This window comes from Eubalaena glacialis, chromosome 9, assembly GCF_028564815.1.
Source record: "Eubalaena glacialis isolate mEubGla1 chromosome 9, mEubGla1.1.hap2.+ XY, whole genome shotgun sequence".
Taxonomy (NCBI): domain Eukaryota; kingdom Metazoa; phylum Chordata; class Mammalia; order Artiodactyla; family Balaenidae; genus Eubalaena; species Eubalaena glacialis.
In genome coordinates this window covers 70,013,888-70,041,791 of record NC_083724.1, presented here as the reverse complement: position 1 = coordinate 70,041,791, position 27,904 = coordinate 70,013,888, and the positions used below count along the sequence as shown (strand labels likewise).

Sequence of the window (27,904 nt, the reverse complement as noted above, 5' to 3'; positions counted from 1 at the left end):
GTTTTAACCTTTCATTTTACAAACTCAAACACCTCTAAGATAGCATCTACCACGAAATTGGGTATTAAGTTGTGTTTGAGAAGAAAACTACAAAAGAAGAAGCTCCTTATTCAATTTTTATGGATTCTTGGATTCCCTTCCACAATTCTAGTAATTTCTCCTTCCTTGTGGAATTTCAAACTTTGATTTACATTTTTTCATCATAACAACATTTTATTATCAATAGCAAAACTTAACAAATAAGCACACTTGATACCTTAGAAACACAAAAGTAGGGATAGTACTTGCCTAGGGGGCCTGTAATTGAAGTGAAGGATTATTTAACTACAGGGCATGAGACAGTTTAGAACAGCAGGTCTTCAGGCCTGATATGTGTTTCTCTTGAGGCTGTTTTCATGACAAAATCTTCAGAATCCTGTAATAAGATGTCTGAAAATGATACCGTACTCATAGTATGATACCTGCCTTCTTTGCTGTTAGAATGACGGGCAAATTTCCCCCATGGTAAATTCACTTCACGTTATCACAGCCAGTCTCTGCTGTTGTCACTTTCCATCCAACACATTTATGTTACTTTCATTCAGATTGACTGGAGGAGTGTCCTGGGAGCATTTCCCCTGCCTTTCTGAAAGGGACAGTTTGGCTCCCTCATTTTCCTCCCACTAGCTCCTGTGACATCCTGATGCCATCTCTCCTGTTGTTTTATCAGTCGGGCTCAGGCAATGTGAGGTGACATGAATTCCAGGACATCTTGATTGTAAAAGCCTCACAAATGAATAGCAACTCTCTATTTTTTCACCATCTTCCCTGTACCCTAGATTATGTGTTTTCAAACATGTTTTTTAGTAGCAGCAGAACCTTTTGTTCAAAGGAATTCCCACAGGGAAGAATAAACACTTTTTTTAATAGTTAAAACTATTAAGAGTTTACTCATGTCAAATCCTGTATCACTATGCCCAATTCAGTTGCCTTCCTCTAGACCAGCAATATCAAACATAAAAGAAGTGAAGGGCCACTCACAAGGGCAACAAAACCAAAAAGTACCAAGGATTAACCCAAAGAAAATGTTTAAGAACTTTATAGCAAAAACAGTAGTCATTTCTGAAGAACATGGAAGAAGATCTAAACAAATGTTGGTATATTATAAAGATATCAGTTCTCCCCAAGTTAAACTCAATCCTACATGAAATCCCAAAAAGATATCTATGCGACTTCATAACTGGACTTCTAAATTTATATAGAATAAGCAGGAAGAGCAAAGGCACTTTTCACACAAAAGAACAGAAAGCGAAAATATGCCCAGCAGAGATCAAGGTGCATCACAAAGCAGCAGCTTTTGTGGAAGGATTTGGGAGGAAGGGGAGAGGGCTGGACCAGAAGCCGCCAGGGTCTCCCCAGAGGCGGCCCCCGACGAGCAGGAAGAAGCTGTGAGCACCGCTGTCCTGGGGGGTCTGTTACCGGCTCTGGGTGAAGCACTTTGGGGACGGGAGAGGGGCTTCCTCGAGCACTAGAATCAGCCGTGTGAAGGAGCGAGGCCCTCATTCCCGAGGCGGTGAAAGCACACGTTCACGGAATCGACATCGCATCATGACAAGCGCAGGTTAATAAACCCAACGGAGAATTCTGGCTGGTGCGCAGACGGCGCTGAGCGGCCGCAGAGGAAACTCTCAGTGCAGGTAAACTGTGCTGGCCAGATCTTCAGGAACTTCATCTCCGTGCGAACCTGAGGGCAGGGCCATTGGGAAAGGGTGCCTTCAGAGAAAGTGAGCTTCGAGCGTGGTTCTCAAAGGAGATGAGGAGTGTGGGAGGGCAGGAAAGGTGGTGAAAATTTCAGGGCAATGGAACTGGCTGGAGAGACTTGAAACTACGTATGGTTGGCCCAGCCGAGACGGGGCTCCTTTGAAAGATGAGCGGGCATGTGGCCGTTTGCCCGCTGAACTAATGCTCCGGCGGCTTCTCCTGTCCAGGGGCCCTTGTGGTGTGTCTGTGTGTGTATCTTTTTGTGTCTGTGTGTGTCTGCATGTGTGTCTGCGTGTCTGTACGTGTATGTTTATATGTCTCTGTGTATGTGTGTGTCTGCGTGTGTCTGTGTGTGTGTCTACCATACCTGTGCGTGTGTGATTTAAGTGTAGGAAGCTAAAGGCCTAAGAGATGCTGAAGAGGGAAAACAAGAAAGTGGAACTTTCGAAGTGCTTGCTCTGTGCAACACAACTACCAGTCACCTCCTGGAGTTCTTCCAGCAGCGACTCTGGGAATTATTGTGTGTTTTACCTCTGAGGAAAGTAAGGTTCAGCGAGGTGACACTACTTGCTCTTGGTCACCCAGCTCCTAAGTTTGCCTTCGGAGCCTGAACGCTTTGCACTCACACAGGACTTTCGTCTGTAGCCACAAGTGTCCATCTCCCGTACACACAGCCATGAAGCTCCCTATTTTGTAAGATCACTTCAGTTCTTTAACATAGACATTGTGTGTTAATTTGGGGCTGACGCTAAGATTAAACTTTCACTGGCTTGCTGGGTTTTCTTTTTTTTGCACCAAACAGCAGAACCTATTTCCCCAGCTTCTATTTTTAAAAACAGCTTCAATATGAGCGTTCAAAAATTGTCATTTGAAACCAGAAGAAAGTCATTTTCATGCCTATTTGATTCAAAATGGGGAGAAGTTATCCCCGAAAGGCAATATTGTAACCTTTCTTTCTGTCCCAAATCGTAGATCAGTTTAAATTAGCAAGAACGATGTTTGCGTGCCGCCTCAGCTGGTGTGTGAACAGGCAACAGGAGTGAAAATCTTCACTGGAGGAGAATAAAATGCAATCTACTGGCCTTGTTTTTAATAAGATGACAGCAGTTTAAATGCCTGGAGAGAGGAAGGCAGGCTATTAATGCCTCTCATAGAGCAAATTCAGGAACAAGTTAAATAGCTCCTCTCTTTGGGGAGTAGTAAAGCATTACTCTCAGATTTGAACATCAAAGATGGTCGAAATTGAATCTCTCTTTGTGTTGTACGCATTACGAATACATTTCATTTGGGGCATGAAGGGAATGTGAATGGTCTTACTGAAATAAATGCTTTTGAGGATGGGAATAGGTTCTCTCTCTCTCTTTCTCTCTCTTTGTCTCTCTCTGTCTCTCTCAAGTTTGCTTTGAAGTCAAGTCCACAAAGGTATATGGCCAAAAAATTGACTTGATGCCATTTGAATGTAAACATTGCACGCAGAAGGAAAAAGATGTTGAGGCATCTATAAAGTTACAGCTTCATCTTTGTTCTCTTGAACTTATCACATGCTCAAGAGATGCAGTTAGAACTCCTTCAGAGGAGAGGACTCAGAAATCCCAGAGAGAGAAAGCAGCCGTCACAGCGATGACTATGTGGAGGACCGAAGGATGGGGCCAATCAGTGCAGGTGGAAAAAGCACTTCAGTTTTGTCAGTGACGGCCCATTCCAAAAGCATGTTGATATAGAAACATCATCTGTGAGATAAGTGCATTCGAAAGTGTTTTCTCTCAAATGAAACACTAAAGACACCTCTGCTTTGTTTAATCAATAGCCAGGCCTCACTTAGTGGAATGCAGGTTGGACGACTTGCATTCAGTTATGAGACACTTTCCTCTGACAGTAGCCAGATCTCTTCCTAGTTTGTCTCTTGGTCTGGGATTTGCACTGTGCTGTGCACTCACCTCTGGATGTTGGTCATACTATAAAAACAAACCCTTGAGCTGCTGTGAGGGTCCATTTCTCTTCTGATCTCACGATATCGGAGCTACCCAATCTGGCCTCTTTACCTCAGCCATTAAAAAGAATTCCCTGACTCGCATCAAACTGTCCTTTACCGGTTGCCTTGGGGCTCAAATGAGACTATATGATACACATGTGTGCAAGTGCACGCACGTGCACACACACACGCACTCAAAGAGTGCAGCAGCATTGTGATTTATATGAAGCTTATGGATCTACATCAGATTGGTTTCTTATTTGTGTGTGGGTTCATGTATTCATTCATTCACAAAATGCATTCCTATTGCAAGCTGAGTAAGGAGTCACCCCATTTGAGAACGTTTCTCTTTACAAGCCCCCACTGTAGGTAAGTCTCTGGGGGAACAGAAGCCGGTGCTTGCCCCAGACTAGATAACTTCCTGAAAACCAGCTTAAATGCTGTTGTTGAAGCTGAGCTTTAGCAGTGCAGTTGCAGTAACCTCTGTGGCTACTTCTGCGGTGGTGATTTCTCTCTTTGACTTCCCAGGCTGGCGGCACTTAATCCCAAATAACCAAGAACAAAGGTAGCTTTGCTTCAACTCTAAGGCCTTTAGGCCAGAACCACCATCATTGGCAGGAATTAAAAATCATGGTGAGTCCATCTCATTCCAGAAAACTCTTCGTAATGAAAAGTCTCCTCTTCCATTTCTGAAAAAAACTTTACTCAGTTGTTATCTCCCTTTCCATGCATCCTATTCCCATTCATGGCACAACAGGTCACGCAGAGTTTCCTATCTAGAAAAAGTTACAAATTCTTTTCTTGACCTCAGGACTGTTCCCCATCTTCTTTGTGCAAGTCAGGATTAGAAGGTGAGGAGCTGACCCTTGGAGCTTAAAGGTAGCATCTTGCAATATGTCCATTTAGAGAGACTCTGTCCTACGCTAGGTGTGTTCATGGTGGCATCTTCCCACTAGGCTCATGGGAGGAGGGGTATAGTGTAGTTGCTCAGCAGACACACTGTGGAGCCAGCCACCTGGGTTTGAACCCCAGCTCTGCCACTTACTAGTTGTGTGACCTTGGGTGAGTTATTTAACTTCTCTATAACTCAGTTTCCTCTTTTGTAAAATAGGGAAGACAAGAGCATCTATCTCTTGAGGCTATTGAGTGTATTCAGTGAAGTGCTGTTCACAGAACACATAGAACGGTACTTGGTACATCATTAGTTCTAGGTAGCTATTTGCCAAATTGCTTTCAGTTCTTTTTTTTTTTTTCTTGCAGCTGTCATATTTTTAGGCAGTTTTCAGTGGTTCAATAGTAATTCATTGAATTATGTATCTTATGTCTATTTTCCCTTAAAAAGCAGCCTCTTCACCATGTACCAGTTTTTCAGATCCTGCCACACCTGTCTGTAAGATAAGATGGGAACTGGTCTTTTTGGCGATCTGGCTTTTAGTTGAGCAAAAGTTATCCTGAAATTGAATAATTATACTTTCTGTATTTCCACATTCTCCTGTCCTTTGCACAATGAGAAGTACATCAATGTGACATGGTACTTAACTCATTTCCTTCCAAAAAGTCCCAGTTTCCTCTGGGGTCCATAGCTTGAGGATATTTGGCAGACTAAAAAAAAAAAATTCCTCTTTCCAACATATTGATAAAAATCTGCAAAAGCAATTACTGTACTAATATTTTAACCCTGCTGAAACATCCTTAGGGCACTGTTTGTGCAGTTAGGGGTTATAAGATCCTGCAGTGCCCTGCTTCCTCCTGTGTCATCAGAGCTCTGGCTCACTGGCAGGCATTTGCTGTTTAATATAAGGCGCATAGTGGACTATTTAGGAAACATATCTTAATCTTTTACCCTATCTTTGCATCCTGGATTTTAAACTCACTCGTATGGTCCCATTTTATATAGTATGGTATTTAAGTAGGAGTAATGGTAAATGGATTTACACTTCAATGAAATTTAGAGGATTGCATGAACATTCTTTCTACTTTAAATTTGATCCTTTAAGTTTTTCATAATTTGGGGTGATTGTTTCTATTGTGGTAGGGAGCTAGGTATTCAATGCAGTGACATCCTGAACAGCACTGAAGTGTAGAATACAAAATTATAAGGGTAGTTTTGACTTTGAATTACTTCCACATCAGTGGCATTAATTTCCTTTGTCTTCCAGTCTTTTTTCCCTCAATTTCACTCTGTTCTTAAATTCTCTTGCCTTCTCATTCTTCTCTCTTATCTCTTGCCCTTTTTTCCCCCTTGGATGGCTGAAGTTTGTTTGTTTGTCTATTTTATTGTTTTTCCTCTCCTCTTCTAGGATACTTTTCTGATATTTTTTGATGCTCAGTGCATTAGAGGGTAGAAACTCAGCTGTGCTGACCCAATGGCTGGATATAATTTAGCACTGATTCTCTCTGCCTGGCAGACTCTTCTGAATCCAGCCAGGCTGCAGGATGGGATCCAGGAGAACATCCAAATTGTTCTCTAGCCAGCATGCGGCATCCATTCCGCACACCAGTGGGGTTTTTTTATCTCCATTTCCAAGCCATTGCCACCATTTTGTCTTCTATGTGCTAAGGACTCTCCTGATGGCACTTTTGCATGATGTAAATCCTCCTACTTTACAGAAGTAATGAAGAGGATTCCAACAGTTGAGGCCGCATGCATTTTCCCTTCACAGACTTCCTCCCTGCAGAGATAGTGAAGACAGAATTGTTGAAACTGTGGAGTTAAAACACTAAAATGGAAGGAATCATAGAACATCCATACCAAAGGCAACTAGGCTAAGGAAGATTAACAGAGCACTATTAAATAGAGATTTAATTCAGTTCAGCAGCATTTGAACACCTACAGAGTGCCAGGAACTATGCTGGGTGTTCAAATTAACAAAATGAGTGTGTGGATTCCTCGCCCTAAAGGACAGAAAGCAAGTAGGTTAAGGTGCCTTTGATGAGCACGCACAGAAGGGTATACTTGGAACAGACACGCGGGAGAAAGTGACTTACACTAGGGATGGGGGGCATTCAGGAATGCTGCCTGCAGGAGGGAACCTCAAACCTGGGTTCCAAGTGATTCAGTAAGTTGGGAGACCTAATAAATTTCCAACACAAAAAGACGGTACGCGTGGGATTTAGAGGTGTATGTTCAGTTGGTGTTTTGAAAGCCTTACCCTGGTAACAATGTGAAACATAGGTGAAAGGTCACGGTCGGTGGTAAGAAAGGTTAGGAAACAAGAGTTCCAATAGGACTATTGCAGTGACCTCAGCAAGGCCTCCTACTAAGGCAGGGACAGGGGGAATGGAACAGAAAAGACAGAATTGAGGATATTTAGGGGTAGAATTGATAGGGCTTCATGACTGGTTGGGTTGTGGGTATGGCTTATAGAAGTATCAGCATCACCTAAAGCCCCGCCCTGTGGGTCTTAGTCACACGTGATATAACCAAGCTCACATCTCTGTGAAAGAAAACAGTGGGCTTATCTGTATGTGCCACCTCGAAAAATCCTTTAAAACACGGATAGGGGAAGAGAATGGAATACTTTGCCACTTTTAAGACTGAGAAATAAATGTGTTTGTTTCCTCCACCCCAAATTTGATAAGACTTAATCAGAAAGTACCTTACCTTTTGCCTGATTTGATAAACATAATCTTTCCATTTACAGAGATGCAGAAAAGTACCCAAGATGTTAGATGTCATTAGTGAATATGTTAGCTTCTTAACCCACTACCTACCCAAAAAACTTATGAGTAACATGTTTCAGTTGTCAAGTCAAAGCCTGTGGGGCTCCACAGTACAAATGGTGGGGCCATCATGCTGTATTGTCACGTGCTTTTATCCGTCCCTTTGGGAAAAAGGAAAAACATTCTGCCAAAGTCTCAGTGTTTAAAGTTACCTTAAGATTGTTATTGAGATTTTTAATTACACAATTAAAAGGACATTCATAAAAGCCCAGGAAATCTTTTTTTTAACCACACTGGGGTTGATTCTCTTGCCTGGTGGCTCATTGTTTTTCTTTAGAAATCCTTTCCAGAAATCTGCTTGCTCTCTCCTGTTCTCTCCCCCTCCCCAATCTACCTCAGAAGGAAAGCAGCACAAAAGAGTCCCATTTTTCCTGCTTGATCATCCAGAGCATGTAAATTACAGTGAAATACGGCCTGAGTCAGCTCCTCACAGGACAGAAATCAGTAACCATTGATATTGCTAAGCAACACCGCAGAGCAGCAAGGCTGCAAATTAGGTGACAAATTTATAAGAAGTTGGAGTATCTGGGGGCTCGCTTGGGCGTTTCATCATGAACCATCTGGATGATCCACAGTAATGACCACACATTATTGTTCACTGTTCAAGGATGATAATTCCCATATAATTATATGGCACCTCCCTCTGTGATCCTCACCTACCTTTCAGAACCTTTCATTGTGTTTTTCACATTCCAGATATTTCCCTGCAAAGTAATTGGGAACAGTTATACCTAATGGGCAGTGTTCATTCCTCTCCAAAATAAGATTTTTTTAAAAAATTTACTCTGTTGGCTCATGTGATGGCAGAGCTGGATGGGCAAGGACGTGCAAAAAAAGAAGGTATTAGTCATGGCATCATAGCAGCTCCATTGGCCTGACATAGACTCAGCCTTGGTGTCCCAGAGGAGCCTGAGGTGATAGGTAAGCCTTGAGGGAGACAAGGAAGAGAACCAGAGTCCTTGACCTTCTGGAGAAGGGTGGCCTAACAAGGACTCCTCCCAGTTCCAATAGCCTAACTGGTCTCATTTCTTCATTCATTCATTCAACTAATATTTATAAGAAAATTGGACTAAGCATCCTGATTTTAAACCAAAGATTACAAATTGCTGGGCCAAATATTACCCAGAGTGTTTTTCTTTTTTTTAATTTGGAATTAGTTGCCAACATTTAAAATCAGGAATTTTCACATAAAAATCCGGGTATCTGGCTTCCCTTGAATAATCAGATCTGTCAGCACTGTGCCTGCCTTCCCACATGGAGTGGGAGCTGACTGGCTGCTGCCCCTCTTTAGGCATGCACTGGCCAGTTTTCCATAATCCCCACCACTCCCTATTGGGTCCCCAGTCTACTTTCTCACCTACACACCTGGGCCCTGTGGTTCATTGGTGCTTTATCAGAATGCTGCTGTACTCCAGGCACTGGGCCAGCTGCTGGGGATCTTTCTGACCCCTGATTTGGCCACCAATGTAGTATCAGTATTTCCTAGTGACTGGGGCCTCAGAATGATATCAGCAGATGGACATCAACAAGGAAATATATGTAGAAAGTGAGGGAGATAAGAACAACAGCAGTAACAAACCAGTGTGTCTGGGTTTGCAGGAAGCTTGAAAAGGAAGAGTGAGTATTTCATGAAGGGGCTGGATTCAGAGGGCGTGAAAATCAGGTGATGAATGTCTAAGAGGTGGTGTGTGTGTATGTACATAAATCCTACTTGACACTCAGTAGCTGATGGAGGGTTACCCACAAGTTCAGCCCTTTATTTTCATTTGGAAAGTTCTTGCCTTGCTTCCAAAAGCCTAAGTGAGAGGTTTTAATCTCATAGAAGAAAAAGAAGCACTCGTTAGCATAGATTTGGAAGAGCCGAATATGAAAAGAACTCCATAGGGCAAAATCACCTCCGTTTATACCTTGTATATGACATAGATGTGTTACCACATGTTGGGTACAGCTGTCCCCAGGTAACCGTGTATTCAGGAGCCTCTTAGGGAAGTTAAACACACAAATATCATTCCCCCACAGACTGTTAAGCAGAGCTTCTGCAATGAGTCCGTACTTTAAAAGCTTTTTTTGAGTGAGAATTTGAATCTGAAGGTTAAAATATTCCTTTTCTTCTGACTTGAGTCTGAAGTGAGAATATGGTTGTTTCCTCACTTAACCTCAATCTCTTAAAGTTTTATTTTTTTAGTTAAAAAAAATTACTTGCCTTGACATGAACATTTGATATAAAAGAATAATGACCAAAGAAAGCCTTTTAATGGAAAGCAATTAATTTCGGTGGTCCATGCAGCCCTTTTTTTAGGTAAAATCAAACAAAAAGCTTTAAATTGGGCTATATTAGAAATACCTTTTAACTCAGCATACTTTTTTTTTTTTTTTTTTTGGCTGTGCTAGGTCTTCGTTGCTGAGTGCGGGCTTTCTCTCGTTGCGGTGAGCGGGGGCTACTCTTTGTTGCGGTGCGTGGGCTTCTCGTTGCGGTGGCTTCTCTTGTTGCGGAGCACGGGCTCTAGGCGCGCGGGCTTCAGTAGTTATGGCACGCTGGCTCAGTAGTTGTGGCTCACAGGCTCTAGAGCGCAGGCTCAGTAGTTGTGGCACACAGGCTTAGTTGCTCCGCAGCATGTGGGATCTTCCCGGACCAGGACTCGATCCCGTGTCCCCTGCATTGGCAGGCGGATTCTTAACCACTCTGCCACCAGGGAAGCCCATACATGTTTTTTTTTTATGAAAAACTTTCACACAGGAATAGAAGAGAAGCAAGATCAACCCACATACCCTGCAAGAAACTTAAAATTATATAGATCTACAAATATAAATGTTATGTTTGTAGGGAGTGAACGGAAAATGACAAATACACAACTCTCGTACTATTCATTCACAAAACTTCAATAATGAAAATAAATTCACAAATTAAAAAAAAAAACCACCTCAGGCTAAAATGTTAATACTGCCAAACATGGTTCTGGAAGTTAGCCAGGGCAGCCTTTCATTAAACTGAAAGTTTTCCTTTTGACAGTTTTCCTTGTGTTTAAGATGTCTAGCGGGGGTTGTTGACTTGCACACATTGAGTATTGACATTGACATTGGTGCCCACCCACAGAGATAATTAGAGTTTGATAGGATTTAACAACCTCATGCTGGGCTGAAATAGATATTCCTTTTGGAACTTTGGGAGACAATGAAGAGAGGTACCAGTTATTAAGGATGCCTCTGCCACCCAGCACAAAGTGCTATAGAGACATGTTCTTATCTGATCCTCCAAAAACCCTCCTGAGAGCAGGTGTTTATTGCTCTTGTCCCCATTTTACTGAAGAAGAGACTAAGGTGCAGAGAGGATCACTCAGCTCATAAGTAGTAGAACCAAGCTTTGAATTAGCTGTCTTATCTGTCTCACTCAGAAGTACTCTTTTTTTTTTTTTTAGTTTACTTTATTGAGGTATAGTTGATTTACAATGTTGTGTTAATTTCTACTCTACAGCAAAGTGATTCAGTTATACATATATATAAATTCTTTTTCATATTCTTTTCCATTATGGTTTATCACAGGATATTGAATATAGTTCCCTGTGCTGTATATTAGGACCTTGTTGTTTATCCATTCTATATATAAGAGTTTGCATCTGCTAATCCCAAACTCCCAAGCCATCCCTCCCCCACCCCACCCCCTGAACTTTGATAGTGATATTATGGTATCAGCAGTCCAGAAGCCTTAGACATCAGTGCCTGCCTTCCTGACTTCAGCAAGTCCAGGGAAGTTCAACAAACCAAAGCATCCTAAACCTCACTGTTATTTGGGAGCTGTGCATTTATATGCTTTGTTTAAGAAATGTGAGGAGAGCATGTGGTACGAGAAAAGCACTGTTCTAGTTGGGAGAGATCCAAAGAGGAATCCAAAGAGGGTCTCAGCCTCCAACATGTGGAGAGACAGTCTTGTGTGCAAATATTAGAAGGAAAGGTGCTTAGGTCCAAAGCTGGAACATGGTGGTCAGATGAATGAAGGGTCTGCTTTTTACATCCTGTTCCAATGATTATGGTCCATGTTTTGACATTCCCCATAGATCTGAGAGTAGAAGGGCAGGACTGATGAAGAAATTTCTTTCTAATTCTAGCCCCAGCAAGGCAGAATATCTTTTATTGTTGGGCAACAAATAGCTATTTTAAACTTCTATAAGTACTGTTGAATTAGTTTTAACAAACTAAACCCGTGTAAAATACCAAGTTCTCTAAGTGTTCCGCTCCATGTCCCATAGGTTCTTTTCTACTCTTCTTGGTGATGCTTGCAATAATGAAGCTGCCCATTACCGATTGCTTAGTGGGTACTATTATCTCATCTACTCTTCACCACAACTTTGTGGGGTAGATACAGTCACGCCACTTTACAGCTGAGGACACTGGGGCTCAGAGAGGTAAATTTGCTCAAAGTCACACAGCTAATAAGTGGCAGATCTTGGGTTCAAACCTATACCCTGGCTTCAAAGCCTATGTTCTTAACTTCTATTTGCTACTGAAAATAATCCTTTCATGGATGTGATGTAATCTGGTATCTGTACACACCTCCTTGATAGGTATTAGACAACTTTACCAAGAAACTACTCTCTGTTGTTTAGAACCTTAATTTTTAGATCTTCAAACTCAGTTCAAACCGGTATCAAAACTATAGCAGCTCTTTGATTTAAGAAAACAAACAAGTTAATCATTTTTTTCCATCAACCAACACTTAATAAATACTTGCTCTCACTGATTTCTCTACCTCTATTCTTCATTCTAACAAAATGAATTCAGCATAGATGCTTCTGTCGACTTTCTGTTGTATACGTCAGAATTTTGAGGCCTGAAAGGTGAGAAGTCACTTTTCTGCTGCTCCTGTGTGGGGAGATTTGCTGAGAAAAGGGTTGGGAATGCCAGAGGCTTCAAAAGTAGAGCTGAGAAGGTCAACGTTGGAAGGAGAAATCTGTGTCCATGCCCTTTTTAAGAAAGGAAGAAATTAGGAGCCCAAAACACTAGTTCTTATTCAGATTCTTTGAGACTGAAGACAAGATCCTTCCCTTGACTTGTCAACCAAGAAATATGGACAAGAATTCATAGGTACCTTAAAGCCAGGTGATGATGTTGCTGACAAGACCTGAAGGGAAGTGGACAGAGGAATGACAAAAGGTTCAAGCCCGCCTAGAGATCTGGGAGCTTGGGTGCCTGGACCCAGCTGTCCAACTAGCATGAGCGAGTGTGGGCGCCATGTTAGACAGCATTCCCAATGGGCTCATAGCCTCGTCTCAAACACCAGCCACTGGGTTCTGGAATTTTTCTTAGGCTGTGTGTCTTCTTAGAGAAATGTTACATAGAAGAGGCACCAGCTGGTACCCAGGATGATATTCACTGCTGATTCATCCCTCTTCCAGTCCTGGCTGCCTCTTGCTCAGTTGACGTAATGGAAGTTGCTCAGTGGTATTAAACAGCAGCCTCTTGAATCCCCCCCACTTCTCCTTCCCGTGTCAAAGAAACTCAGCTTGGATTGGGCGCAGTTTGAATCTTAATCCAACGGTGCTAAAGGTGCCCTGGCTACTGTCCATGGGGAGTGTGCTGACTGGAGGCCATTGCCCCTTACAGGTGAGTTTTCGTTCATGCCGCTCAGGCCACTTTCCATGAGGTGTCCATGGTATGTGGGACACCAGCCAGGTGCGTGATGTGCTCTGGCTTACGGATGCAAGTCATGTTTGTCCTAGTTGCATGTCACACTCCTCTTCCTACACCCCCTGAGCCCCTGGTTCAAGGAAGGGAGGCACCAGCTCTCGGAGATGCTGTCCCACCAGCCCCAGGATGCCTCCCTGACCATTTGAAAGCGTTGAGGTGCTGAGTTCACCATCTCACCATGCCTTTGCTGTCAGTGTTAAAAACTTTATTCCAGTAGGCTGGTTTCCTTCACATTCTTGCGTGCCTTTTCTTTAGTAAGCAACAAACATGGTTCCCTTCACTTGGGCAAATATTGTTCCCTTGCCCTCCTCGCTCACTGTGCTTTAAGTCGCTACATCACCTGTTGTTATTCAGCCTTTCACTGCTCTTATTCCTTCTCTTCCACCACCTTTACCTCCTTTTTTTTATGTTTCGTCCGGTTCTTGTCCCCCTGCCCCAGTCCTCATCCAAGGAAGCAGCTAAGAAACAATCTAGGCATTGCCACAGCAGCAAGAATGTGTGAGCTTTGTCAGTCACCCACAGATCCAATGTCGCCTATGTAAAAATAAATTAATTAAAGAATATGATTGTATTTATTTATACCTGGCTCCACGAGAGAGGAGGTAAAAAATAATCACATCTGCCACGAGCAGATGTTTGAAAGTTTCGGATTGATACATGAAGACCAGTGTGTGCATACAGAGAGGTTGCATCTCAAAAGACAAAAATGCAATAATGTATCTTCATTGTGTAGAATATGGTTTACACCCAACTTTGCAAACACAGAGCTGCCCATGTTCTGTTTCCTCGGCAAGTAAAGAGAATGCCAGCTGCTTATTCTACTGCTTTACCTCAGGGAAAGAGTAGAGGTTACAAAAAAATTAGTTGGCTGATATAATTCATCAATTTACTGCAAGATTATACACACACACACAAATACAAATGCATAGATTATGTGTAAAGCCACCATGAACATGTGTTTTAATATTTATGAAGGTATTTGGATCATTTTAAAATCCCAAACTTGTGCAATGTCATATATAATAGACTACTGTTCTTAAAATACCAGGAAAAAAAAAAATTTTCTACAGAAGGCAATCCCCAGAAGTCATTTTTTTTTTTTAACTTTCTTGTTTTTTACACAAAATTCAATTTCTTATTGAAGCACTTGCATCCTTTGTGGTGTATCTAACAAAATCCAGAATAGGCAGGTTTTTGCAGAAACGTAAAGATGAGGTGATTTTTCTCCCCAAGACATAATTTTGTATTGGTGTGTTAAAATAGCTTTAGGTAAAACTTTAGGCACATGGAAAAAGAATATATATAGAATGTGTATAATATAAGCAGAAGAATATTTATTATTGTGTTTTAAGCTAAAGCCTTTTGTACACAAAACCCATCAGTTATTAGTTCATTCACATGTGAATTTTTAGCAGTCGACCAAGTTAACGAGCCATGGAAGCATTCTACAGAATCACAGGAAGGTCTCTTGAGTGTCATTAATTTCTTGAATTTTATTGGGAGAGTGTTGTTATGACCAGGGAAAATATTTCTAACCTGCTCACAATGATGCTTCCAAAAATCTGGAATTTTCAGATGAACAAGAATGAAAGTTTCTATTTTAGAACTGAAGTAAGAAAACAGAAATGGTGCGTCCCCACCTCCTCCGTCCCTCCACCCAAGCTGCCACTTCCACCAGCTGACTCAGAAGAGCTTGCTTTCCGCCCGTGGTTTCCATTACAGCCGAGTCCTTTGGTGAGCTGCACCCAGGAGATTGCCTCCTGGCCCCTGCAGTCTACACAGCAGCAGCCAATGCCCTGAGCTGGGAGTTGTGGCTGCTCTGTCACCTGTCTGGGCCACGTGCCCTTCCCTGGGAATACGCCTCCCCCTTCCTCCCAAAGCTTTCCACCCCTTTCCCATCCCCCCCCCAACACACACCAACGCATGCTGCACCCATGGTATTCAGTGCTTTCTGTCGAAAATACAAGATTAGAAATGAAAGGGAAGTTTAGAACCTGGTTTTTTCTTTGGGATTTTCCCAGGTAGCCTTCCTTACTAATCTCTAGGAAGTAGTTCTATTGGAGAAAAGCTGTGAAATGAACTCCTGGGACTGCAGTTCCACGGCAAGGAATCCTGGCGTCTACAAGCCTCAGTGGGTCTGGGCATTGTCCTTGCCCAGCCCTTTCTCTTGGAATGTCACCTCTAAAAATTATAGGCCTAGGCTGGACCTGGTGTGAAGATATCTTTGCCAAGCATTTGTTTCGTCAGACGTTAAAATAACTGTGTCCTATTCTGGAATGCAGGGCAAGTCCTACCCCCGGTGGAATAATATATTTTAAGTGATTTCTGAAAGTGGGTCGTGAAAGCCATCCGCCACATGGCCCATGTTTGCACATCTCTATATAGTTACAATTGCGGAATTTGACAGTGTAACTCTGAATCTGATTAATTGAGAATGTGTAAAAACAAAGTTTTTGCATTACAGCTCGTTCCTTATCTTTGTGTCTTTTACTGTGATGTTGTAGAACTTGGATCATATGGAAAACTAAAATATTATGACACAATGACTGAAGAAGGTAAGAATGATTTTAGAATTGTATGCATTGGCTTTTTTTTTCATTTATGGTGTCTGTGGCTTGCCCATTTTTTTTTTAGTCTTTTTTTTCCCCCTCTTTGCATGACTTCAGTGACATTGTGTGATTTATTATTCTTTCCACATTTTCGTCTAGTTTTTGCCATCGTGTTGGTTTGGAATTGGAGACGTGCAATACCATGAGCAATCATGTTATTCCATTCAAACGATCCAAACCATTTCAGTTGTGTAACACAGTCAGAGAAATGGTGTCAGCAACATAAACACAAGCCCACACCCACTGGGTCATCATTATTTCCTCACGTGCTCACAACATATAGAAACACATCCAACCAACACTCTTCTTTTAATGTGCCCCAATTTCAGAGGTGGGGAGGTTCTGGTAATATTCTGATTTATGCCAAGGAATGAGCGATCTAAAGGAACCACTAGGCCCCAAACCAGTTGGAGACCTGTTTCTGATGCAGAGGGCCGCGTAGGCTCATGTCCTTAGCTGTCGCGGTCCCTGTTAACTCACCCGAGAGAGGCCAGGGCCACCATTCCAGCCAGTGGGATTGTATATATTGAGATTCACACTCCGTGAGATTGGACGTATCATTTTAACCATTTCCCCTGAATAAGTGAAGTCTGGCAGAAACTTCTTTTTCAGTGTATCTACTGATGAATTCCAGGCTCTGTCCCAGAGCACGGCCTTGCCCCAGTCAGAATGACTTTTCTGAAATAAGTGTACCACGGAACAGCAATTTGAGAATTTTTGCATTCTTGTAAAGGGAGTTGTTCTCTTGCCCTATCTCCCACACATACCTCCGCCTTTTGACTAATAAATAATATTTGTAAGTTACGAAAACATTTGGAGTTTTCCCGTGATTTTTACACTGATATTGACAAGAAATCAAAAGGTACCCTAGAAGGGGAATCAGTTAATTTTATCCTTCAACATGAGAGAAACTCCCAAAAGTGTTGTATATCTTATTTTCAGCTTCTAGTATTTCTGAGTTGCCTTAGCTTGCCAAAGATCTCCTAGTTGCTTTGCAGGAAGCAGGACATCCGACAGCCCTCAGTAAGAGCAAGCCCTTTCCAGCCCCTCCCCACTCTGGCTTCTGCACTGCACCCGGGCCCTTCTCTGCTGCTACCTCTGTGCTTTCAGTTAACCACTGTGATGTTTTCTAAAGCAGCAGGCCACAGTTAGAATCTCAGACTGGGCTCTGTTGTAGCCCAGGGCCCTCCCAACAGCCTGGGGAAATGCAGACCCTTGGGCAGTGAGAGCCCCAAAGGCAGAAAGCTACCTATGAGAATCAGTATCCCACCACCGCAGGGATGGAAGGAGCAATCCGTACCTTAAAGGAAGGCTCCTGTCCTGGCTGTTATTTTTAGTTCATGTCTTCAAACCACTTTGATTTTTCTTGGTGATTGGCTTGGGAAGCCAAAGGTTTGGGCCTCACTGACTTTATAATTCGATTCAGGCGTCTCACAGCCCTCAGCCTCGGCCTCATGGCTTGGGCAGCTGGTGGGTTTGTTACCTTCTACCTGAGCAGTGACGACCCCTCACTTTTCTCTCCTTCCTCCATCTTGTCCTCTGCCTTCCGCCCTTAGCTTCCTGTGGCCAGAGCAGCTTCTGGCTCTCTGTTGCCTCAGTTGCCCCTTTTCTCCCTTACTGTTCCCTTCCTTCCTCTTTCCACATCTATTTGAGCAAATGTGGCCATCCGAGTGCTCCCTTCCTCTTCCTCCCCACGCCAGACAAACCAAGATTATGTGAAGATGCAAAAATGCTACTTCCAAGCTGATGCTACCACTTGATATCGAACAGCTGGGCTTTCTAAGCAGGGAAACAAAGCCAAAATAATACCTGGAATGAGAAGGCTGACCAGCTTAGCAAGATTGTGAAATCTTAGCAAGATTGTGAAATTGTCTTTGGGGGCCCTCATGGTCACCTTTAACGTTCTTATCCTTCTCTTGACTGCCCCATTCCTTCATGCATATCCCTTTGTGCCCCATGCTTAGCTGAAAATTCATCCGTTACAGTGATAGCTAATAATAGCTAAGGGAGCACTTGAAAAGCATATTCTATGAAATACTACTTCCAGATCATGTCATTAGGAATTTTGCAACAATTGGGGGAAAAAAAGAAAGCAAGCTTGATTTCATAGTTAAATAAGCAGGAGAGCTTCTGAGTTAAGTTAAATAGATTTCTTTACCATGTGACTTGTCAGAGCCTTCAATATGTACCCGTGCACTGCAGCATATAATAGTAAATCGTATAGAGGGATGGAGTTTGCAGTATTTCCCAGACTTTTTTGGTCAGAGGACCCATTCTTCCATGGAGCCTCTTGTGGAACTCTTTTAGAAATGCTGGTTAAGGCATTATCCTTCACCTAGAATAGGAACCTCTGAAAGATTCAAAAGTTTTCTAAACACACAGCAATCCCTCTCAGGCACTCATGGAAAGGATACTTTGGAACAGGAGGTCTCCCTACAGCCCCCTCAGATTATACCCTTTGGCAGCTGCCTCTGTGACAAGCCAGGCCTGGCTTAAACCTAATTCTGGGATTCAATTTAAAAGACGCACAGCCAGCTCAGTAACCTCAGACCTGGCAACCACCATGCATGACTTCTTCAAATTCTTAAGGGCCTCTCCCCTCTCATTGAAAATAATAGCAATAACCGTGATATATATCACTTCCATGCTGTACAGTTTAAGGAGGTATAATAAAGGTGAAGATGTTATGGGCAATAGGAAATATCCCCCTCCATTTGAGCATTTCTTTTCACAATTTTAGAAATGTGACTAGCCCTTGACAGGGCTTTATTGTAATTGCCCATGTGACTAGTCATTATTTGTAACTGTTTCCAGAAAGTGCTCTGGATGTTGTGTGATATCAGCTACTTGCAATGAGGCCTGTTTTATTTTTGTTCCCTAAAGTGGATTAAATGGAAAGATGAATTATATATGCCACCCCCTATCCTAAGAGAAATTGTGTGACGATTTCCTCAATATAGAGGATTGTCCAGCACAGATTCAGTTTATTATTTTAAGCACCTACTATATGCAAGTTATTCTGCTAGGTGCTTTGTTGAAACACAAGATTAAAAGGTGGGCAGTTTGCCCCATGGAACTTAGAGACGGGGGAGAAATAAAGCACAGCAATCACTGAGCCACCAGGAAGAGAGTGGTAAGTACCATAGGTGCTCAGAAAAAGATGACAGACTATGGGAGAAGGAAAGATTGCTTTCAGCGGGGGGCGGGGTGGGGAGGGATTTCATGGAGAAGGTGATCTTTGACCTGCACCCTAAAAGATCAGTAAATACGTGGTAAATTGGGAAAGGAGGAGTGGTAAGTTCCGAGCCACCAGGCTGAGAGAAGGATGAAAAGAGGGGCCACACCAACCCTTACTGGGTGCCTCCCACCTGCCAGGTGCAGTGCTGTGGGCTTTTTATATATTCTGTGTCATTTAATCCTTGTGATGATCACATAGGTAGATTTTACTGAAGATGAGAAAACCAAAGCCCAAAGAAGTGTTGTATTAGATGAGGAAATGAAGACACAGAGAAGAAAAGTAATTGGCTCTGGGACTCGTAGGTAGTAAGTTGAGATGAGGGACCTGAACTCAGGACTGTGGCATGCCACACCCTGTCCTCTCGGCTCCACTGTGGTTGCTCCACAAGGTGGAATGAGGAACTGGACAGTTCAGATTGGCTACAGTGTAGGAGTGGGAAGAAAGGCTTGATGGAGACCAGACCATGGGAAAGGTTGAACCACGGACTAAGAATGACAGTGAGCTATTGACTGAAACATGGCCCCCCTACTGGAACACTTTACCATTAAAATGTTATTTTAATAAAACAATCTACTTACTCTCAGACACTGGACAAAATAATAACATTTTTTGTAAAATTTGCCCCTCCCCTCGGAGCCCTTTCCCTCCCTCCCTTGTCTTCAGGTGCCCAGAACATAAATGGGAACAGCTCCCTGGGCCACACCCAACTTCCTCTCCCACCCCGAGCCAATCAGAATTTTATCCACTCACTCATTCATTCCCTAACGTATTCATTCAGCAACACTCAGTATGGACCAGGCACTAGACTGGGTGCAGGGCCTGTGGAGATGAAAGACAGTGCTTCTCCTGAAGAATTCACGCTCTAGTGGGAGACATAGGCAGAGAGATGAGTAGTGTGATGGGCAGACCCGAGGTGCCAGGGGAGCCCAATGGAAATGAGGGCAGGCTTCTCAGAAGGGGCCATGTCTCCATTGCCTCATTCCTGCTTGCCAAGGTGATGACTGTCCCACCAGCCACCTGATTCTAGTGTGTTCACTTGATAATAGCTGAGCACCTGCCTCTGTATGAGTCATGTTCCTAGACTTGATAGATTCGTGAGCTTCACTCCTCCCAAAGACTCTATTTCCCTCTGTAACAAGATGTTTCTAAGGACACAAACAAATGACTCTAGGGGTAGTCTTTTGGTGACCTCAGATCCCCCTACATGGGTATCCATCCCTTTATCTCCTCATGGGGTGACACTGAATATTCTTGGAAGAGCAATCTCCGATTTTTACTTAATGTCAATAACCCATAGTTTAACACTACTATATACAAAATAGATAAACAACAAGGACCTACTGTATGTCTTCAATATCTTGTAATAACCTATAATGGAAAAGAATCTGAAAAAGAATATATATACACGTACATATTCACAGGTACATGTATAACTGAATCACTTTGCTGTACACCTGAAACTAACGCAACATTGTAAATCAACTATACTTCAGTTAAAAAATACATAAATAACCCATAGTTTATTTTTCATCTCCAGACACCCAAATTTCTTACCATTATCACTCCGGAACATCCTCAATAAATTGAACTTGGCTTCCTTACTAAAGTTACTTTAAATGAAAATGTAGAAAGTTAGTTCAAAAGAAAACAAACTCATGTGATGGAACAGAGACATTCAAAGGAGAGATGCCTTTCCACCAGTGGCAGTATACACAACTAATCATTTCTGCTCTTTGGAGATAAACATTCACAGAGACATGTAGGTAGGTAGGTAAACAGAAATCCTGACTAAGGGTACTTTGCAAAGATGCAATGTATTGTCCTAAACTCGTTGCCATTTAACAGAAGCCATTTCTAGAAAAATAATTTCTCCACTATTTAAAAAGTCAATCTTTGTTCATTTGTATAAGGAAAAAAGAAGATAGAAAAGTTTGTTGTAATATCAAAGGCAAAAATAATAATGATCTTTTCTTTAATGAAATTAAGGCTAGTTTCATGGCAACCTATTGGCAACCTCTTTACCAAGCTGAGAAACTAATAATGTCTTATGTGTTTTGAAAACCCACATTATTTCAAAGAAACAGAAGCACCCTAAGGTTACATAGTCTAGCCAGTCATTTGATGTTCTTAATTGCAGTGAAATATTCCAGTTCTTTCTCAAAGAGAAATTGAATTTTGGAATACTATTCAACAGTAGTTTCCATTGCCCAAGAGGTATCCTCTGAAAATGTAATCCTAAAACAGGTCCTTGGTGCTATCTGTGGCCTTCACATTATATTTTAATCCTGGCTTTGAATGGATGAGACTGTGTTGTATACCCTGATATATCAAGCAGGATAGTTTCAGCTCTTTATAGAAGAAAATCCAGATTAACAGTGGTTTAAATCAGATAGAAGTATATTTCTCTCTCAAGTAAAAGAGGTCCAGAGGCAGGCTGTACATGGCTGATATGGAAGCTTCACAGTAATCCTAGACCCCAACTCCTTCCATCCTTCTTCTTCACCATCCTAATATATGACTTTCAACCTCAAGGGCACCTCATGGTCCAAAATGGCTGCCACTACAGCTCCAGCCATCGCATCTGTATTCCAGGAAGGAGGAAGGGCCAAAATTATTTTCCCCAGCTGTTTTGTCTTCTTTTTAAGGAGGCTTCCTTTTAGACCCTCCCAGTAAAATCTGTCCAAAACTCAGTTACATGCCTACACATAGTTCAAGGAAGCTTGGAAATGTAGTATGTTAAGCTGAGGAAATGAAAAAGGAATATTATGTCATTAGGAAATGAAAAAGGAATAGATATTGATAGGCAACTTGCAATCTCTCCAGAACAGAGAAATATCACTTTCATATAACTGTATGTTGATGGGGAGGACTGAGACCAGAGCAAGCTCTGGGAGGAAGATTGAGAGCTCATACTAAGTTTGAGATGCCTATGGAACATCCAAATGGAGATGTGGAGAAAGTGTAATTGGAGTCTGGAGCTTGGGAGAGAAGTCAGGGCTATAGATGTAGATTTGAAAGTCGTAAAATATAGGTATCATTTAAAGCTACAGAACTGGATACGAATACCTAGCCAATCAATAGGAAAGAGGAGGCCAAGGACTGAGCCCTGGGGACTGTAAAGTGTAGGGTCTGGGAAGAAGGGAGACGGCCCAGCAAAGGAGACTGGGGTGGGCAGAGGACCAGGAGAGAATGGCATCCCAGAAGCCAAGGGAAGAACTTGTTCTAAAGGAGGGGCATAAAAAGGTGATGGCATCAATGAATTGACCAATGAGAGCAAAGAATTTTTGTAATAGAATGATAAAAGAGTTATAGACAGAACGTGAGACGTTTCCAATCAGGAGTTTGGACGTGGTGCAGTTATTGCTAGTGACAAAGTCTAAGGTCTAACTGCAGGAGTGGATGGATGAGGTGAGCTGGAGGAAAGGGCAGCTGGAAGCGAGTAGGTTAGGGCGGTGAGGAACCAAGTGTTGCAGGGCTCACCCACGTAAAGTTACCATGGATGGTAACACGAGTAATGGTGGAGAGAAAAAGAGTGAACTGGGTTCTAATATATTCAGGAAAGAGGGAAGAATGACTTGGAAGTCGTTTGGGGTATAGGTGGTAGAGTTTATTGGCCTGGGCTTCAAAGAAGGACAGAGAAATGATCTGTAAGTGGTAAGGTAGGAGGAATGGAATGTGGGCACTTGGAGACACAAGTAGTGTCACTTTCAAAGGCCACAGGAGAAAAGGGACCATCAGGAAACAGCTATGTTTCAGTTGGAACAAAAAGACAATGTTCATAGAAGAGGTTAAGACATAAGAGATTTACCGATGGCGTGGCTGGGAGGTTGAGTCAGTCCAGGGATTTTCAGAGCCACTTGGTGATAAGCATCTCGATGGTGATGGATGGTGCTGAAGTGAACAAGGATGTAGCATGGGATGGGAACAACCTAACAATGTTTTCAAAGTTCTTCCTAGAGCCTCTTTCTTGCGATTGGTTGCATGGGCAGTTTGCAGTGATAAAGTGGGGTCTATCTTTCCAGGAGAGAGGAGCTTTGGGGAATCCCCCTGAGTCCAGCTTGGAGTGGGGAAGGTTGAGGAAGGAGATCAGCCTTCCTTAATTCAGGGAGAGAGAGTTCAGTCCAGCACAGGAGGACCTTTCTTACAGACATGGCCAAAGATGGGATGGCCTGTCTCAGACAGGAGTGAGTCTCCCATCTCTGGAGAAACCAAAGAAGCCTCCATCAGAAGGATGTTCAGATAATGGACACTTTGATGCCCCTTCCAGTCCCATGTCCAAGATTCTGTCCTGGTGCCTTTATTAAGTGTGACGGCAGACATTTTTGGTTTGCAGTCTACCTTTAAGATTAACTTGATCTTGCATTTTGATTAAGCTGCCACCAAGATTGTGGTAGGTATGTTCCGGGCTCATAGCATCCGGAATAAAAGGCTTGTATATTAGTTGATCCATTTCACAGCCCAACTCTTTATTAATGTGGTTAAATACAGCAAATAGTCCGTTAGATAGTTCCTGTGGAATAGACCCTTAAAAGAACAACAACCCACCCCCCCAAAAAATCCTATATTCTTAGTTACAAATCTAAACATTTACCACGGTAGAAATTTTAAATTGCAAATTAATTTTAACTATTCTTTTTTATTATAAAAACATTACATGTGCACAGAGGTAAAAAGCAAACATTACATAAGGAAAGACAATAAAAGTGAGTCCCCCTTTTACCCCAGATTCCATTCATTCCTTAGAGTTAACCACTTTTATCAATTTTTTAACATATTCTCTTTTCTTCTATGTACTGTTCTATACCTGGCTTTCGTTTATTAATATGTCTTGAAGATATTTCCGTATTAGCACTTTTTTACTTTCCTCATTCCTTTTTAGCAGGTGCATAGTATTCCACTGCCTGGCTCTTCCCTGGTGGGTTTGATCAGTCCCCTGTTAATGAAGATTTAGGATATTTCCATTTTTGTTCATTTAGTTATTACAATGCTACATGAGCGTCTTCTTTGCCCATATAATAAACTATACTGAATAGAAGATATAAATAAAGATATAAAATAAATGTCTGGAAATAGAAATGACAGATCAGAAGACATACACATTTCAGACTTCGAATGATAGTGCCAAATTGCCCTCCAAAGGCATTGCACCAATCTACACTCCTACTAACAGTGAAGGAGCAAGCCTTAAACAACAAATTTAAATAAGTTCTTTGACCAGAGATTCAAACTGACTTCATTCCAAAGCAGATAAGCCTTCATAATGTAACTACCTTCTAATTTACTCATTGCTAAACCTGACTTTTTACCAAAGTTGATTGAAAGCCAGGGTGCAGTTCTGATGGAAGTCCTTGTCCTTTCTAAATGCAATGACAAGGCAATTCCTCCCACACAGAATATCCAATTTCCACCGCAGCATGTGCCTTCTTGCCTCAAGACCATTGATATCCCTATAGAAACTCCGAGAAGTACACTGCAGGTTGACTTTCTCCCTTCCGGTTACCAATGAGGGCACCCTCTGTCGTGCACAGACACCATTTCCAGCACCATGTTATGTTTCATTCATTCCAGGTTTATGGTTTAACTCATTCGGTCCAACTTTCCATAACCACACAATTTTTCTGGGCACCTGAACAGATGCTCTCTGTTAAGGCTGAGCCTTCTCCAAAAAAAACAGATTTAACTCATCAGTTATTAACCACATTACTTTTTTAGAGATGTATTCTTACAGGTCTCTCCCTGGGGCTGGATCTTAGGAAGACAGCAGCCTAGTGTGTGTGCATAACCAAACTGATCAGCTAGTAACCTGTATCAGATCTGTCAGAAAGACCAAACCAGCTGTGTGGGTAAATCCACGGTCTTCCTGAAAACCAGGACCAAGGAAGTCTTCTCATTAGAATACATCCAGCTCTTCAAACTTCATTGCATCTTATTTTCATGATCTAAACTGTCAGCAGTAAAAGCAGAAAGATCGGACTTGGCAAGTAAAGGCAGACTTTGCCACATTGCATATGTAGAAGGTGTTAAGTGGCAGCAGAAGGCAAACCATGGATGCTTTTTTTTGTCTATTTCTGACATCTTCCGAACTGAAAATGTTAAGTTCGCCTTCATCAGTCAAACTTGAATATTGTTATTATAAATTAATAATATAATTTCCCACCCCCATGAAACTTTCTCTTTAAAAAAAAAAGTGGGAATCTGTTATACCAGGAGGTTGGCATGTTCAATTAAGCATGGTAAGTTTCTCTTTTGATTAAATCTGAAATGAACTGAAGTATCTCATTTTATGGGCCACTAAGCCTTCAGTCCCATTTAGTTAAGAACCCACGGCAGGTGCCGGCACTTCTGTTGCAAACCCACATTTCAAATGAGATTTACAGGCACCAGTTTACAATGTAAAGTTGAGGATTCAAAAAAAATAGAACATAAGAATCCAAGTTAACTGACAATTTGCAGACACATGAAATCCAAGTGACAGGAGAGAATCGGTGTACATGAAACAGTGGCTACTACAGAATAAAATCTTTCCCTTTATGCCAAGATAAATAACTGAGTAATATATAGGCTCATCATAAGGAAGAACTGTTTTGTTACGTTCTGTTTTTTATAAACAAGTCAGAGTAACCATTCAACACATTTATTGAGCACCTACTATTTGCCAAGTGCTGTGAACAAATCAAAACTCTGCCCAAATGAATACACCAATGTCACAGCCCATTTGCAGAGAGACATACCCAAGATACAGGCTTTGACAAACTGACTCCGAGAAGCTCTTTTCCACCCCTTAGGTGGCATTGGGGCTGGATGCTGGCAAATCTTGGATCTGAAGCATGCCTGGGTAAAGTGATTCTTTATTCCTTTATCTCTTAGATATCCACAGTGTGCAAGGGATGGGAGCAGGGGGAAGACGTTCAAGCCTTCTATCCGGCAGCCCCTCCCTGGCTCAGAACTCCAAAGCTGAGATCAGACAAACCCCTTTGAGGATGTTTGGGTGTGAGCCATTGGTATCTGTGTATATGAGATAGAAATGTCCAGAAAATTAAGTTCCTAAAATAATAAAAACAGGCGGCCCAAAATGATGAAGAACAGTAGCTCTCAAGCCGTGTCAGCCTCGGCTAAGGTCAGTAAATTGGCTCCTTGCCTGAAACATCGTAGTTTGCTATCTGATACCTGCTGCCAGTTTTTTGGTTTGTAAAATTCCGATTTTGCCTGAACTTGATTAGGTTATCTTTTTTTTTTTAAAGAGAGTCTCAAAATAGACAAACATTAATTGTAAACACTATTAGACTTTGGAGATTTAATCACAACGTTAACTGGGAAGAGAGTCTGGTGAGTTTCCTGCGATGTGTTTCTGGATCTTCCTTCTTTCTCTCCCCTGGAAAAGAATGTAAATTTCAAATAGATTTGCATACAGCAAGAACTCCAAGCATATCTCTCTCTCTCTCTCTCTCTCTCTCTCTCTCTCTCTCTCTCACACACACACACACACACACACACACACACACTAAGGTTCCCTTTGTTGTTTGTGTTAATGTTGTTATATTCATAAACACTTACTGAGGACCAGCCTAAGAAGTAAGTACTGGGGGGACAGATGAAAAGCAGCATCCCTGCCTTGAGGGGCCCACAGGCCAGTTGGAGAGAGGGTCAGTAAAACACCTCTGAGGCTCTATGATAACTGCCATGACAGGATCAGTATCAGTGCTGTGATAGAGAAAAGTACCAAGGTGCCTTGCCAGCCCAGGAAAGGGACTTGGGAAAAGCTTCCTGAAAGATGAGATGCCTAAAGCAGAGTCTTAGGAAGGAGTAAGACAAGAAAATAACTGTGCAGCACTCCAAGCCATATGAAGGGTAAATTAGAAGGAGGCAGGTCAGCAATGTGATTAAAAGCTGAGAGACCAATTAAGAAGCTGCAACCAACATCCAGGCTGGAAAGGTTGGATCTAAAGTGTTCAAAGGTAGACTCAAAAGGACTTGGCAGCTAATTGGATATGGGGGAGAGGGAGACCTCTAAGGTGGCTAGAAAACACTGGGAGTGAGGAAATCACCAATAGAAAATAGAAGCAGAAGAGCAGATTCCTAGGAAGGAAAATGATGTATGGAAGTTTGGGGCATGTTGAGTTTAACCATGAGAGGGACTTCCCAGTGAAGGTGTTCAGAAGTCCATTGGATGCGAGGATCTGGGCCAGAGATCTGAATGTGGGAATCATCGCTATCCAGGCAGTGGTCCACTGGTTCCCTTGGGATAATGTGAGGTGTGAGGAAGAGGGAGCAAGGAGGGGCCCCTGAGGAGTGGTGACACTTAAGGAGCACTCTCGGGCGTCCTTGAAAATCAGAGAGGATTTTGAGGAGGGGAGTGAGGAATATCAGATGCCACTGAGAGATCCAGGCAAGTGGAGGTGAAAAGTGGCCACGGGTAGGTTCAGTGGAGCAATGCTGACAAATGGCAGATGCAGAGTTAAGAAGTGACTGAAGGAACCCTAAGGACACAGAGGCACCAGCACAGACTGATCTTTCCTGAGGCTTGTCCATGAAGAGAAGGCAAGAGAGAGCAGTGCCCGCAGGAAACCTGAAGTCAAGAGAAAAGTTGCCACACTGAAAGACTTAAGCATGATTATATACTGAGGGGAAAGGGAAGGATTGAGGATAAGATGACTGATTAGGCAGAGTCCCTGAAAAGGCAGGAAATTGGGATAAAGGACAAAATTTCAACCTTTAAGATACCAACTTTTGAAACACATTGGAAATCTTCCAAAATATTTAGGAAGACACTCTTACATTTCCAATGATAAGGTGACCCCGTTAGGAGAGACGATATAGAACCAATTCACATGTAGACAGAACTGTGCTTTACTTGTGACTCCAAAGGTCATTGTTACAGAAAATTATTTTTAAAAGCCTTAATAAGGAAATCAGCCTGCTTCATTTCATTATATGATGGGT

General features: G+C 42.3%; 1 protein-coding gene across 2 annotated transcripts in view; it reads left to right on the top strand.

Moving 5' to 3' along the window:
* The window catches only part of SLC24A2 (solute carrier family 24 member 2), a 234,223-nt gene that overhangs the window by 155,481 nt on the left and 50,838 nt on the right, over positions 1 to 27,904 (top strand). Inside the window, exon 4 of one of the 2 annotated variants that reach the window (XM_061199090.1) lies at positions 15,622 to 15,672. The exons of the other annotated variant lie outside the window; for it this stretch is intronic. Within the exon in view, the coding sequence (XP_061055073.1) occupies positions 15,622 to 15,672 (51 nt within the window). The remainder of the gene's footprint in view (positions 1 to 15,621; positions 15,673 to 27,904) is intronic. 2 annotated transcript variants of the gene reach the window in all.